Genomic DNA, 15168 nt, shown 5'->3' with positions numbered 1-15168 from the left:
CGGACGGTGAAATATTGAGTGACGAAACAGAATAGTGGGCATAGCAACGCTTCGAAAAACCAAAAAAAAAACTACCTTGTTTGGAGACAAAGAAAAACTACAAAAAACCCTAATCAAAACCCTAAGTACGTTTGCCGCGTTAGTTTTTTTTCAGCTCACCACACACTCTCTCTCTCCCCTTCGGTTTTAACTGTTGAACAACTTGAACACAACAAAACCCTAATCAACAGCCTCCGCCTTCTCTTCCTGCCTTTCTAAAACCCTAATCTCTCTCTCTCTCTCCTCCTCCTCAGCCCAACAATGAATCCTGTAACCGATAAAAACAACGACAACGCAACCAGCTCCGAAACCCAGAGACCTCGGAAGATCAAGTTCGACTACGAAGACGACGACCAGTTCCAAGACGAGACCCTCGACGAGACCGTCACCGAGAGCTCCAATCTCGACGACGACGCTCTCATGTGCGATCCCGACGAGATCGGCGCCGACAAGACCAGCGCCGACTATTACTTCGATTCCTACTCTCACTTCGGTAGCTCACTTATTCCCTATATTGATTACCTTTCTGTTCTTTTTTATCGGTGTATGTAGCTATGTGTATGCTTGTAAAAATGTGTGTTTTAGACTTGAGATTGAGTTGGCACGCTTCTTGTTACCTGTTCTATTGGGGTCAGTGGGGATATATGTTGCACTGTCAGACACGTAATTTTTTTTTGAAAGTTGGAGGTCATGACACATGCTAGGTAGCGTGGACCTGCGACACGACTAGGTTTTAAAGAGTTTTACTTGGGATTCCTAATCTGACTTCTGTAATTCACTTATTGCATATTGATGCCCATTTTGTTCTTTGTATTGATGTATGTAGTAGATATGCTTGTAATGTAAGTTTTGTTAGGGTTTTAGATTGAGTTGGAATGCTTATTGCTACTGGTTCACTGGGGTAAGTTGGGGTAGATGATATGTAGCACCGACACGGACATGGACACGGGACACCACACAGATAGGATACCGACACATCAATTTCAAAAAACATGGAGGGCATGAGGCGTTGGGGGGCACGGTTAAAAATTACTAGTTCTCTTCCTACTTTGACTTCGGTATTTCACTTATTCCATATTGATGCCCATTCTGTACTTTGTATTGATGTATGTAGATATAAATATGCTTGTAATGTAAGTTTTGTTAGGGTTTTAGATTGAGTTGGAGCACTTATTGTTACCTGCTCTATTGAGTTAAGTTGGGGCTGATGCTATGTAACATGACCTGTTGGGGCGCACTTTTTAAAAAAGGTTACTTTGATTCCTACTCTGACTTTGGTAATTCACTTATTCCCTAGTCATTTTCATTCTGCTCAATGCAAAGTTCAGGGTTTAGATAGGGTTGGTACTTGGTAAGATTATTGTTACTTGGCCGTGAGATGAGAGACCTGAGGGGACTGGAAAAAGGATGGAATTTTTGGCTTTAATATTTTATGTTGAGTGGTTATCTAGGAGGAGCTGTTATATTTGGGAAAATTGGGGTAGAGGAGTAGTGTCTGTAGGTTTGTGATTCTGCTTATAGCACCTAGACAGCTATAATTGGACGTTATATGTACTATTACGTCCATTTTGTTCTCAATTTATTTCCCCTTATGCGACCTTATAGATAATTGTAGCACTTGTTTCTTATCCATGTCCATCCTGTTCTCAACTAGGTTTCCGTTTTTTGCCTTGATATAGATATACATGCTTATACAAATGCATTTATTGATAACACACACACATACACACATTTGTTTGTCGTTTTAGGGTTTAGATTGACTTGTACGTTACTATCTGAATCTGTGCCATGAAGATTCATTTCTTACTTAATCTTGTTTCTTTTTCTGTGCTTCCCTGTGTGCAGGTATTCATGAAGTAAGTTTGCTGCATTTGGATGTAAAGCCATCCAGTGTTTCGTGGTGTTGCAATTGCTCATTTCAAATTTTCGGTTCTCCTAATCAATTTGGGGGTTTCTTGTGCTGTGATATTATCTCTTAGGGTCATTATATTGGTGCTTCTTATGCTTACGGTTTAGTTTGTAGGTTTCTTTTCCTATGATATGTGGATTGTATGTACTGATGATGAGTCTTAAGGTTTTTTATGATATTGGTTTAAATTTTTCATCGTCTGTGATGTAATCTTTCACTCTTTCAACAACAAAATATAGGCCTTCTTTTTGTGATTTCTTATAGCTTTCGTTTACTTTGGCCACTTTCTTAGTAGTAATTATCTTTTCCCTAACACTGAATCTAGGTTGGTCTTAGACCGTTTGCCATATGACTTATGCTGCTTTGCTCAATATCCAATTATTTATTATGAACACTTTGCAGGAAATGTTGAAGGATGCAGTGAGAACCAAGACTTACCAAAATGTTATTTATAAGAATACCTTCTTGTTCAAGGACAAAGTAGTCCTTGATGTCGGTGCTGGAACTGGGATTTTGTCGCTCTTTTGTGCAAAAGCAGGGGCAAAACATGTGTATGCTGTATGCTTTCATTCTCAACCCCATCTCCTTTTAAATTTTAAGTTATTATTTGTGGTATGTAGCACATAGAGATATTATTCACGTAATACACTTAGGGTGTTTGGAACTAATCTAACCAATCTTGACACCATCAACATACATGCTTGTATCCTGTCAGAAGATTGAGTCATTCTTAGTTCCCCTGTTCAGTTAGTCATCTACTTCACATGAGTGTCCGAATTCACTGCAATTCTGATAATTCCGTTCAATAATATGATTTTGCTTATTCCAAACTATTGATGTTTTCTGACTGGATAGCCTTTTAATTAGCAGTTGTTTCTACATTTCTTACTATTCGCAAATGCAGTATGGTGATTAGCTTCTTGTTTCATGATCACTGTTAGGAACAACTTTTGCCCTCTATGCTGTTTAGTATTTTTTTAGTGTCTGGTGTACAACATCTAGAAATGGCTTTCTGCCATTACTCACAGATGTACATTTTTTTTGATCATTTGAAGACCTCATTTCAGGTTGAATGCTCCCAGATGGCTGATATGGCAAAAGAGATTGTTAAAGTAAACGGCTTTTCAAATGGTGATGCCTTTAGGAACCATGAATTTCATTAAATCTCTTTCAACCTTTTGCATCAACTGATTCGAACTTTTCATGTTCTTGCTTTATCATACAGTTATCACAGTATTGAAGGGAAAGATTGAAGAAATTGAGCTTCCGGTTGCTCAAGTAGATATCATTGTCTCAGAGTGGATGGGATACTTTTTATTATTTGAGAATATGCTCAATACAGTCCTCTATGCTCGTGATAAGTGGCTGGTAGGTTGCACCTTCTTCTGCTGATACCAATTGTGATGCTGTCCCGAATATCACCAGAATAATTGTTTCTGTTTTAGTCAAACAGTCCTCCTGTTTTTCTGGTGAATATTGTTGTTATTATGGTGTGTAAGTTTGAGCCAATATTAGAGTTTCATACCTAATTGGCTGCTTTAAATTCAGAGAATTATACTTCGAAGTCATTTCTTTGATTTTCTGTGCTGTTCAATATTATATGAATGCCCGGGTTTGTGCACTTCCAGGGTGTAGTTTTTGGTTATGTTGTAATTTTGTGATTGAGTGCTATTTTTAGATTAGGCATTGGACATTTGACAGGAAAGCATTGCCGTTGTTATGTTTCCTTAAACTAGTTTGACCTACATATCTTCTCTCAACATATACTCCTTGGTGGTTGGCAGGTTAACAGTGGAGTTGTTCTTCCAGATAAAGCTTCTCTCTATTTGACCGCTATCGAGGATGCCGAGTACAAAGAGGACAAGATTGAATGTGAGCTTATTGACTCAACTGCACATCCTGCAATTCATGCATAATCTATACCTACGTATCTCATTTTCGTATCTGTGGGTGTGTGGCAGCTCAACTGGCATGAGATCATTTGTGCGTTGGGCTTCATATAAGTTATTCTAATTAAGTTCTGAGTCTTTACTCTCTTTTTTGGGATTTAATGGCATTACAGTTTGGAATAATGTATATGGCTTCAACATGAGTTGTATCAAGAAGCAGTCCATGATGGAACCCCTTGTTGACACAGTTGACCAGAATCAGATTGTTACAAACTGCCAATTGCTGAAGGTAATAAACATGTCCTTCTGGGCTAGTAGTAAGTGATACAACAGCAGTTCTATATTCTTGGTCCAGCTTTCCATTTGAAGATGTTCCCTTATTGTTCGCCCTCTTTGAAAAGTTGAAGTGCAAGTTTTAGTTTTCCAAAACTCTCCCCCACAACTAAATAGGATGAGTGGAGATGTGAGAATAGATGGGTAATATTGTAATTAATGCCTTGAAATTTGAATTTAAATGCAATTATCACATGTTTTCTCTGAAAGCTAGAATTTTAAAGTGTCTAAGAAAAGAATAACGGACAGAGGGTTGAGTTTTTCTTAACTTTCATCTGCTGAATATGTTGTTGCGATCTTTCTTGACATGCATTTTTTTACTTAATACAGACGATGGACATCTCTAAGATGGCTCCGGGAGATGCTTCCTTCACAGCTCCTTTTAAGCTCGTGGCAGAACGCGATGATTACATCCATGCTCTTGTAGCATATTTTGACGTCACATTTACAAAGTGTCATAAATTGACCGGTTTTTCTACAGGTTTATTTCTTAGCCCTTCTATAACCTTGTTTTGTTTCCCTCTTTTTTCTTCTTGTGTTTTGGTTTTTGTTTTATTGGGTGATTCTACTAGCTGCTTACTAGATGTCCTATATCTTAAAAGAAAAGGCCGATTTCTACAGATAGAACCGGATTTGAATCTAAAGTTTTTTCCCCCATTCTCAGGAGTTCATTCAGTTATAAAAAAATATTCGTCCGGTGCTACTCAGATGCTGCAACTCTCTCTCTCTCTCTCTCTCTCTCTCTCTCTCTCTCTCTCTCTCTCTCTCCATTGTGTTTCTGACCAATATTATAAAATAAACTTATCCAGGGCCAAAATCACGGGCTACGCATTGGAAGCAAACAGTGTTGTACCTTGAAGACGTGCTCACGATATGCGAAGGAGAGGCTTTGGTTGGGAGCATGACAGTAACACAGAACAAGAAGAATCCTCGCGATGTTGATATAATGATAAAATATTCATTGAACGGCCGGCGTTGCCTGATCTCTAGAACACAATATTACAGAATGCGCTGATTTCGTTGTGTATTTTTCCTTTGCCGGCACGCAGCAATATCTTGGAAGTGTCTTACGACATCAGAAATCAAGAGAAGATGTTTCCATTCAAAAGCATCACATCTCATTGTTTCATTCTATGGAATGAGGGTTGTTCTTCAATTTGTAACAATGCTTCAAGTTTTACCTGTATTTTTCTTTTGTTCGAGTGCAGAGGGTGACATTGAAATGTAAGGCTGAACTATTTAAGAATTCAAATCATCATTTGCTCAATGGATGTTCATTTGTTTTTTGTTTTGGTTGGGATGGTGTTGGTTCGAGTAGTACCTTGAAGTCAACCGGGATTATGACTGTAACATACAAACAGATGTGGCCTGATGATGTGTCGAAGCCTCTGGATGCTAGGTTCGACTGGATTGTTATGATTGTGTATTTTGATCCAATTTGTTAGCAGGGTTTTCCACGAAATATGGGACATATATTTTATTGTTTGTTGAATGGTTAAGTACCTGTCAAGAATGTACAATCCCGTACGATTTATGTACCAGTTATCGCTATCCCAATGAGTATAAACAGTGAGGTGGTTGAAACTGACAATGCTTCATTATAAGAGCATTTGCTATTGATCCCAGAATGCCAATTTAGTGGCTGCACTTGGATTCTGTTGGGCATAGGCCTTTGAAGAATCCAAAGAAAGTAACGTATTCAAGAACTCGCGCAAAATTCAATTGCTGCTAGGGACTAGCCAGTTTATCTTCCCTGATTCTGTGTCAAGTCCTCAGCTTCACAAGAGGTTTTCCAAGAACATCAGGAACTCGTACAGAATACAATGCATTGATCGAGTCAATTCCCCCAGCCACAGGCAGATTTCCTTGATCTCGGGGTCTGAACCATCTTGAGCAAAGAACATGCAGGCTTGAACATCGGTCTTTACCCAGTTGCACCCTGGTTCCTTCTTAATTCTCAGACTGGCCATCAATGCCCTGAACTTTGCAACATCTTCCCATCTTCCTTTGGCTGCAAATATGTCGGATAATGTCACATAAACATAGTCCATTGCAGGATCAAGCTCAAAAAGTTTCGATGCAGCTTTTTTTTTAATTTTTTATATACCAAATTCCACATTTCCATGCATTTTACTAGCCCAAAGAACGGTTTCCCAGATCATAGTTTTTGTTCACCTTTGGCGAGGATATTTCATTCCAGGTCCTATATTGATCATTTTCGGACTTATGTTGATGATAAATTAAACCCGCTCGTATTTTTCAAACAAATAAAGGATCGAAATAATAAGGAAAGGAAACTGACCTTTTATTAATATTATTACAGTGACACCAGAGGGAGAGAGAGAGAGAGAGAGAGAGAGAGAGAGAGAGAGAGAGAGAGAGAGAGAGAGAGAGAGAGAGAGAGAGAGAGAGAGAGAGCAATACAGATGGATTTTAAGAGAGGGAAATCCAAAACTTGAGTTTAATCTTTACAGACGCGTTCTTTATATAGAGGACTCACAGATGAAATTTAAATTCAAATACAAATGAAAATATACTCAAATTCATCTGAAATAAAGATATGCCGGGTGCGCTGAGGGTCCCATCGTCACATGTGTCTATTATTTCATCTGATAATTGAGTGTGCCCTCCATAATTGAGGTTACTATTTCTTCCATAATTGAGGTGGTAGTGCTAGGATTCCAATTATTGGGATTTTGGATCTTTGTCCCTTTTGGAGGACAACTGGCTTGCAATGATTTTAGTCATACTGTCCCAAAAATCTCCTAAAGTAGGTTCAGCAGGTGTATTACCATCATCTTCGTATGAGTCTTGAGATTCTCTTGCCAAACAAGTAAATGAATTGTTGTCCTCCTCTGCACTCTTGGCTGAGGTCATAGATTCATTATCAGCTACTTTATTAATTGATTGTAAAAACTGATCATTCATATATTCTTCATCACTTGATAAAGATGGATTCTACGCTTTAATTTGAGCTGAAATTTCCAGGAAATGATTCTTGGTAAACGATTTTTCGAATTTGCTTTAATTGTTGTTTCACCCATTTCCATACACATTGGACCACCTTTCAAGACAGTAGCAGAGGTATACCCATTCGGCCTAACGCCATCTTTTCTCATATCACAGTAAAAACTCAAACCATCCCTGCAATACCCATCAGTTATGAGTCCTGCAATTAGAGCAGTCCAAGAAACAACGTCCCGTTTGGGCATATTGTCGAGCACTCGACGCCCGCATCAGTGACTCCCAAACTTGGCATAAAAATTAACCAATGAATTCCACAAATGGGCATCTGGGTTTATACCATACTTGATCACATGCCCATGAACTGCCTTTCCTGTTGATCTTAGGCTCGATTTTGGGAGTTCACAGCTTGGTTAGTCCGGACCAACGCCTTGGTGGTCCGGACTAGTGCTTGTTATACGTTTCTGGAGCTTGCTAGTATTCTGGTTCGAACCAGCCATCCCGTTTCGAAGGCAGTGCTTGCTAGAATCTTGGAATCTTGGTCCGGACCAGCGCACACTTGGTCCGGACCAGCATGCGCATTTCAGCCGATTTTGGTTATATTCTAGACTTCCTAAAGATTGATTTTGGAGTTTCCTTTTTGGTTTTGTACTCTATATGCAAAGGAAACATAATCTGGCAAGGATTCTGACTTTAGGAAGCAATCTGTGATTATAAATATAGCCTTGCTCTCTCGTTAGGGTTTGGACTTCTTGAGTGAATCCCTCTGAGAGGCCCCTAGGGAGTCTCGTCTGTAGAACCTTAGGGTTCATCTGTTCGATCTGCATTTGGTTGCCCCTTCTATGGTGGGTTTTGTAGGCCTCCGGCCATCTGGAAGATCATCTGTTTCAGCAATTCTTTCTGGTTGAAACGGTTGGATTTCATGAGAATCATCTGTATCTGTGTGACATCCGGTCACGTCTGTAGAAATCCGTTATGTCTGTGTCTCTTGGTTAAAACCCCTAGGGGTTTTGTGAGACTTGATGAAAGAGAATCTGTATTTTGTGAGAGATTCAAATTGGGTTTTTTATTTGGTGAGAGAACTTGTATTTTGGGATTGGTGAGTCTCTTTGTGAAGACTTTGTTTGTTCGTCACCATTGTAGCTCTTCGGAGCATCGTTTTCTTCACATAGTGGAATCGTCTCTCGTTTACTTGCCCGTGGAGTAGGTTTATAGCCGTAAACCGAACCACGTTGCGGTTGGGTCCTTCGGGGGGTCCGACAGACAACATTTCCCTCATTCAAAGAACCTTTCAATGCACAAATATGCAGCATACTCAAGTACCCTCTTAGCCTCTCTTCCATTCCAGTTAATCCACTTCTGTTTTTACCCAAACTAACCACATTCCTCTCAACAACAATTGCAGCTTCTGGGTTTGATTCAACATCACAAGAAGCGGCAACCGAATAATTGAAGCGCATTGGAATTAGAAATCTTGTGGGAAAAACGAGGTCCTTGTAATAGCCAGGTGGTGGGTAACGCATTGTCTTACAAAGATGAAACCAGTGAACCCATGCATTAGCATTGTCTAAGGAAGCAAAAAATGCCCCCCGATGATACAAATTTGAAGAACAGTGAAAGGTATTGATTCAATGTGTTGACTTGATCAAAGTGTAGGTAACTCAACAACCTGGGCGCTTCCCATTATCCGGCTCTAAATCTACCTGCCAAACGGAATCTCTTGATATCCCGGAGTCTCGTTTTGAGCACGTGCACCCATCATCATGCATGACGCCACCTACCTAAAACAGTTATCGGTTACGTCAACTGGCTCTTACCAGGCGGACTGACTTGGAGGGCGAGTACACTCTTCCAATAAATATCTAAGGGGTAAGCCCTGAGAAGATATGTCGTTTCTAGATCTCAGATCTGTACCTTGCCTTTCCTCTCCCCTTGTGATGAACTTCCTTTCCTCTCACCTTGTGACGAACTTGAGGGTCAGAGTGTCCTACAGCTGAATCCCACCAAATGGCACTAACTGGTTGTTCCCTTTTGCAGACTTAAGGGAGGAAGGTGAAGGTCCATACTTAGCTCAGGCTTGGCTCTGTTAGTGGTCCAGAGTCGCAGAGAATTTGTTTGAATCAGATGGTTCAGTTATTGAAATCAACTGATGGTTTTGCTAGTCTTGTTGAATCATCATATAAGGATGAGGATGGTGGCTACTAACGGCTAATGGCTACTAATGGGGCAGTCGACACTACTAACGGCTATGCCTCAACGGGAGGCCTTGTCTGTGATAGCTTGGGCCACTGGCATGGAGAGTTTCACCTAAATATGACGGCCAACTCTAGCACCATGGCAGAGTTTTGGGCTATTAAGGACGGGCTTAATTTCGCTCTGGTGGAGGATATAAAAAATCTGGAAGTGGAAACAGATTCTCAAGTGGCCATCCAACTTCTTTCGGCAATCGGCAAAGAACATAGAGAACATTCTCTTAGTAACATCATCTTTGATTGTAGGTCCCTCAAGCGGCAATTTGACAACATCAACATCAAACACATTTTCCGGGAAGCCTTTTAATAAAAAGAAGAAGAAGCAGCAGCAGCATAGGTACAGGCAGTTTTAAGCCAATTACTGGGAAAAAGAAGAAAAGAATTACCAGTATATGAAAAGGTATGATTTTTAATAATAGAGCTCAATTTGTTGAGGCTATGAAAGACAACATTCTATTCTCAATGGGAAGATTGTAAGATTTATCAAGAATGAGACAACAAATGTGAGGGACGTTTTGCAAAATGGAGACATTGCTCCCCGAGTGTGTGTTGCTGCAAACCTTCTGTCCTAACTATTGCACTTCGAATGGAACTAAATTGTACCCGATTCATAATTGCACCTTAATTAGTTAAATTAGATTGCACAATGTAGGGATTGGATTGCCTCTATTCAAGACAATTTGGATGTCATTGTCATGTCTAAATCAAACTTTACATTTTGGGAAATGGAGGCTCCCAAGTGTGTGTTGCTTGCACCTTTAGTCCTAACCATTGCACTTCGAGTGGAACTAAATTGCACCCGTTTCAAAAAAGGGTTTGAAAGTGGAACGACGTAGCAAAGGGAGATGGGTATTTTTGTCCGGATTTGTTTTCAATACCACGTTTGCGCAATTAGTTTTTACCTTAGCATGACTTCCTGGTTCCAAAATACCTCACCATAACTTCTCAATTCTTTCCCCCTCCTCCCACAGAGTCCCCACTTTTATGTAATTCCCCATTGTTGAATCTCCCAACTGGTGTTTGATGCTGTTTCTTATACTACTTTTTTCAAGCCTAACATTTGAAACTATATATGCATTATACTCCTGATTTATCTATCAACATCAAACAAAAAAGAAAAAATCTTATCTCCGAACTACCCAGTTACCCCATTGCATGTGTCGGATGTCCAATAAACCGAAGCCACGTCATCCATTTGCAGAAGCAGAAGCTCTTCCACGGGAAGAGGCTGAGAGCATCGGCACGTGGCTCTTCAAACACTCCTCTAAGTTAAAATAAAGAGCAAAACCAAGAAAATAGCCTCACATTAGGCTCGTCAATGGTGGGGACCGCTGGTCAAAATTTTAGTTTTGCAACAGTGACTCGTCTGTCTAAGACCAATTTGTGCACTCCTCGAACCATTCCCTACAGTCCCTTTCACAGTTGTTTCACACGTTTATATGTGAGGGTGAGGTAGTCCCATGAGTTATTGGCAAGAATAATCGAACCTGAGACTTTAGGAGTGAGCAAATTCCTAAGTCTCAGGCCAAGATCACTTGGCCAATCTCTTGGGGTTTAGTAATTTCTGAGTAGAATGAGCAGTTTAATTTTTGCAACATAAAAGTCTATTTTGGCTTAATAATTAAGTCGCATTATTTTTGTCCTTATTCAAAAAAAAGTTCACATTTGTTAGTTTTACGTCAATTTTTTGTGCATTATTAGTTTGACTCGACAAGAGAAATTTAAAAAGTAAAAAATTATGAACCAAACTTTTTTAATAAAAAAATAATTCAAAAGGTTTGTCTATTTTGAACTATTATTGTTCAAATACAAGATTTTGTGATGAAATGTAAATTTTTTGTGGCTTAAAGTAAAAAAATGCATACAGTACACCTCAATAATATTCCATCTATACTTTACTCTTACTTTACTCTTTTTTGTTTCCCTAAAGCAAGATGAATACACTGCTAAATTAGACATCCGGACACAATATGTAATCAGATAGTCCAGAGGAAACATTTTCTCAAAAAAAAAAATAGGGAGAAAGATACATGTAAATAGCAAAGGATTTCTTTCTAATATTATATTCAAGCCTAAAATTTTGGCCCTATATTTTTCATACCTCTAATTTCTCTATCAAAATCATACAAAAACAAGGCGAAAGATACGTGTTGGTAGCAAAGGGTTTCTTTTCTACTCCTATCTTATTATACTTTAGGGTAAAAAGCACGCTTAGCCCCTACGTTTTGAGAAAAAGACATGCACACCCCCTTACATTTTTGAATACACCACGGACACCCCCGTGGTTTTGAATCTACAATCAGCCGCACCATTTTAATGAATTTTTTTTTGAACGGTGAATTTTTTATTATTAATGATAAATAAAATGAAAAACAGTACGTGCAATATGAGAAGAAATGCATTGAGAAGACTCTCGAAGAGTATAATTACTCTTCTACTACTTTTACTTGCATAAAAAAAACTTACCTCCAAGCCACTCTCAATTTTCTTAAAGGAAGAAAACCAAACAACAAAACAAAACAAAACAAGACCCTCCAACAAAAAAAAATAAAATAAAAGACCCAAATTGTTAGCAAAGGCGCCAACAAAATAACCAAAAGGAGAATGAAATTGGGAAGCCTACCGTCCCTTAGGGGAAAGCATGTGTGTTGACCCATCCGATCTGTCCAATTTTGGCAATGGAAGATTTAGATTTTGTCTTAGCGATGAACGGATGAAGGGCTGAAATTTATTTTAGCTGAGATAAAATATGAACCATCCATTGCCGAAATGGACGGTCCGGATGGGGTCAGCACATATGCTAAACAGTAGGCTCCCTGGTTTCAAGAAAAACCCCTATCAGATGCTCCCTGTCCTCCTAAGATTTGTGCACTGCCCAATAAATGTTCCGATTTGTCGAGGGGATTTTTAACCTTTTTGGTCCCCAATGTATCAAATTCGGACCATTTTGGTCCCCAATAAATGAATTGGAGACATTTTGTCCCCCATGTTTCTAAATGTGTACCGATGTAGTCCCCACCAGTCACACCGTTACCTCTAACGTTAAAACAAGGGGCAATTGTGTCTTTTCCCCACCCCCAACCCTATTATCCTGCCAAAACCATACACCAACCCACCTGGTAACCTCTTTATCCCGCCAAAACCATACACCCATTATATATACATTACCTGTGAAAAAAAACAGAGTACACCAGTTTCTTCTTCTCTCTCTCTCTTCCATGGCTTCTTCTTCCTCTGCAACTACCCAATATGAGTACCCTACTTGCTTGTGTGGGAATCCAGCCCCCCTTCGAAGGTCAAAGACCATTGCTAATCCAGGAAGACGATTCTTAGGGTGCACCAATTACGAGGTATGAAATAAACCCACAAACTATATACTGAAAATAAAAACTGCAAGTTTACAGAATTTGTTGTTAATATTTGTAGATAAAAGAGAAAAGATGCAAATATTTCTATTGGGTTGATCCACCAACAAGGGAGAACGAATTGGAAGCAAAGAATGCTGAGCTAGAGCACCGACTAGAAGACATGGAAAAAAAGAACCAACAACTAAGCAAAGAGAACAAGAAGCTGAAGAAGAAATTGATGGCAGTGGAGGCCAAAATGAACTCCTACAAAGTGTACTGAAACAGAAAAAATTATGCAGCAAAGTGGACAAAAAAATGCAACAAAGTAGATAAAAAAAAATTGCAGCAAAGTAGATAAAAAAATGCAGCAAAACATAAGCTTGGTACCAAAACATAAGGTATTTTTCTGCCTAAAACATTGGCTTACTGTCAAAACATTCAAACTGAATCAAATGCCCTATGGCATACATATTGAGCATAACAACATAAGCTTTAATAGCTAGCTTCCTACGAAATCCAAAAACAAGTTCATAAGCATGGTACCATATCCAAAAACAAGTTCATAAGCATGGTACCATATCCAAAAACCAATTCATAAGCATGGTACCATTATGCCTAATCCCATGCAAACCTGACACATTAGCATACTTGTTGGTAGCTCCCCTTCGAACTTGCTTAACTTGTGTCACAGTTGAGATTTGGGATCCTTGTGTTGCTTGGTCATAATTTGTTGGAGTATTGACCTGTACAAAATGAGATAAATGTATAATATAACGTGTGACTAAATTATGAGCAAACAGAGGTTAAGTGTGTGAGATGAAGTGTATAATACTAAATAATGAGCAAATAGAGGTAAAATGGTGGATTTTCACCTGAGTTGTAAGCCCCTCCCTAATAGCAGGCCCAGTCCTTCCATTAGTAGGCCCAAACCCAATCCCTCCATCAGTAGGCCCAAGCCCAGTCCCTCCATCAATAGCCCCAACATTTTTGCTTTGTTTCTAAGGTTAGGTCACAAACTTCGACTTCAGACAGCTCCTCCAAATGTGGGTCCTTCTGATGGGCTGCAATTATATTGGAACTACCCACCTGGCTCTCAAGTAAAGTCTCTCCTCCTTTATGGTCCAAGTAAACTTTAGCAACCCTATCTTTATGCAGAAAATCCAGCATTTTGACTGCCTCTTTATCAGTACTAAAAGGCACAAGCCCTTTGTCCAAACTAAAACCAGGTCTTTTATAGTAAAAGGCCACATGGCCAGAATACCCAAGATCTTGGGCAATGGCCTCCATTTCCAACATTGATATATAATCAGAATTTAGGTCATGGAATGTGTCAATCTTACCCCAATGTAAAGTTTCATGGGCCTAACACTAAACCTGCCCCCATGATGCACTTCCAGTGAATACAGAGAAGGGTCTGAATTACCCCTTGCACAAAAGGCCAAAGAATATATGCATAGTCAAAAGACACAGCTTTTGGGACCACACCCAGGGACAAAAGTAATGAAAAATGGCCACAAAGCAATTAAAAAAAAAAAAAACCTTTTTTTGCCCTCCACTACATAGATTCTCTGAAAGTAAAACATTAAAGAACTCACATGATTTTATACAAAGTACATATACACATTCATATATAAATATATATCATACAAAGGGAGGAGTTTGTTTCTTCACATACAAAAAAATACTCCTGTATAATCCTATAGCAAGTGAAATACTCCTACCCACAGTTGCCGTCACTGGTATGACGTGAGATCCCAGGCGCAAGCAACACTAACTCACACGAAATCAATACAAACACGAGCCAAAATCCATGTACAAACCAAATCTTTCCAAATACAAGAACAAAGAGCAATTTTCGTACCTTTACCACCAGCATTGTCCATGATCCAATCTCGGATTCTTGTATTTTCAGTCTATACAAACACGATTTTGGGTTGAGAGTAATAGGGTTGAGATTTGGTAAAGCTCCCCTCCGTCTGAGTTTTTCTTTTTCTTTTATAATCCGTCTTCTGAGGATAATAGGGTTGGGGGTAGGAAAAGACAATAGTGCCCCTTGTTTTAACGTTAGGGGTAATGGTGTGACTTGTGGGGACCACATCGGTACACATTTAGAAACATGGGGGACTAAATGTCTCCAATTCATTTATTGGGGACCAAACTGGTCCGAATTTAATACATTAGGGACCAAAAAGGTTAAAAAGCCTTTGTCGAGGAATCGATATAGTATATGAATTTTTTCATTGTCTTATATGAATTTTTTAACTTTTGTTTATATTTTTCTGATTTGTCTTCATGAGAGGAATTGATAAAGTATGTGACCTTTTTCTTTGCCTTATATGAATTCTTTTTTGAGTTTTGTTTATATTTTTTATACTTTTCAAAATTCTCATTGAGACAAAAAAAAAAATGATGCAGTAATTTGACCAGAATCTTAT

General features: G+C 39.0%; 3 protein-coding genes across 4 annotated transcripts; 2 read left to right on the top strand and 1 right to left on the bottom strand.

Moving 5' to 3' along the window:
- Positions 1–194: 194 nt before the first annotated feature.
- Positions 195–5456, top strand: LOC131325801 (probable protein arginine N-methyltransferase 1). Of its 2 annotated transcripts, none has more exons than XM_058358245.1 (8): positions 195–536; positions 2344–2506; positions 3016–3079; positions 3174–3316; positions 3733–3820; positions 4011–4126; positions 4501–4651; positions 4980–5456. In XM_058358245.1, exons 1-8 carry the CDS (start codon positions 301–303, stop codon positions 5183–5185), a joined length of 1167 nt encoding a protein of 388 aa, XP_058214228.1. In that variant the 5' UTR covers positions 195–300; the 3' UTR covers positions 5186–5456. The 2 variants fall into 2 exon arrangements, with proteins under 2 accessions (XP_058214228.1, XP_058214229.1); XM_058358246.1 differs by having other exon boundaries at positions 393–532; positions 1885–2506.
- Positions 5457–7209: 1753 nt separating this feature from the next.
- LOC131325800 (uncharacterized) lies at positions 7210–8704 on the bottom strand. The gene is made up of 2 exons (XM_058358244.1): positions 8403–8704; positions 7210–7502 (listed from the first exon to the last, which is right to left on the bottom strand). The coding sequence occupies exons 1-2, from the start codon at positions 8655–8657 to the stop codon at positions 7407–7409; spliced, it is 351 nt and encodes a 116-aa protein (XP_058214227.1). The 5' UTR covers positions 8658–8704; the 3' UTR covers positions 7210–7406.
- Positions 8705–12604: 3900 nt separating this feature from the next.
- Positions 12605–13013, top strand: LOC131327442 (uncharacterized). Its single transcript, XM_058360611.1, has 2 exons — positions 12605–12736; positions 12813–13013. The coding sequence occupies exons 1-2, from the start codon at positions 12605–12607 to the stop codon at positions 13011–13013; spliced, it is 333 nt and encodes a 110-aa protein (XP_058216594.1).
- Positions 13014–15168: the final 2155 nt, after the last annotated feature.

Source organism: Rhododendron vialii, chromosome 5a, assembly GCF_030253575.1.
Source record: "Rhododendron vialii isolate Sample 1 chromosome 5a, ASM3025357v1".
Lineage (NCBI taxonomy): Eukaryota > Viridiplantae > Streptophyta > Magnoliopsida > Ericales > Ericaceae > Rhododendron > Rhododendron vialii.
Note: the sequence above shows the minus strand (reverse complement) of the source record. Positions and strands in the feature narration are given on the sequence as shown.

Bases quoted from the DNA above. Each gene is read 5' to 3' on its own strand.
- LOC131325801 (XM_058358245.1), top strand. From the start codon at position 301: ATGAATCCTGTAACCGATAAAAACAACGACAACGCAACCAGCTCCGAA. The intron at 2,507-3,015 runs GTATGCTTTCAT...ACCTCATTTCAG, and splicing joins GGGCAAAACATGTGTATGCT to GTTGAATGCTCCCAGATGGC. The intron at 3,317-3,732 runs GTAGGTTGCACC...GGTGGTTGGCAG, and splicing joins ATGCTCGTGATAAGTGGCTG to GTTAACAGTGGAGTTGTTCT.
- LOC131327442 (XM_058360611.1), top strand. From the start codon at position 12,605: ATGGCTTCTTCTTCCTCTGCAACTACCCAATATGAGTACCCTACTTGC. The intron at 12,737-12,812 runs GTATGAAATAAA...TAATATTTGTAG, and splicing joins TAGGGTGCACCAATTACGAG to ATAAAAGAGAAAAGATGCAA.
- LOC131325800 (XM_058358244.1), bottom strand. From the start codon at position 8,657: ATGCGTTACCCACCACCTGGCTATTACAAGGACCTCGTTTTTCCCACA. The intron at 7,503-8,402 runs GTTGTCTGTCGG...TCAACAGGAAAG, and splicing joins GTTCTTTGAATGAGGGAAAT to GCAGTTCATGGGCATGTGAT.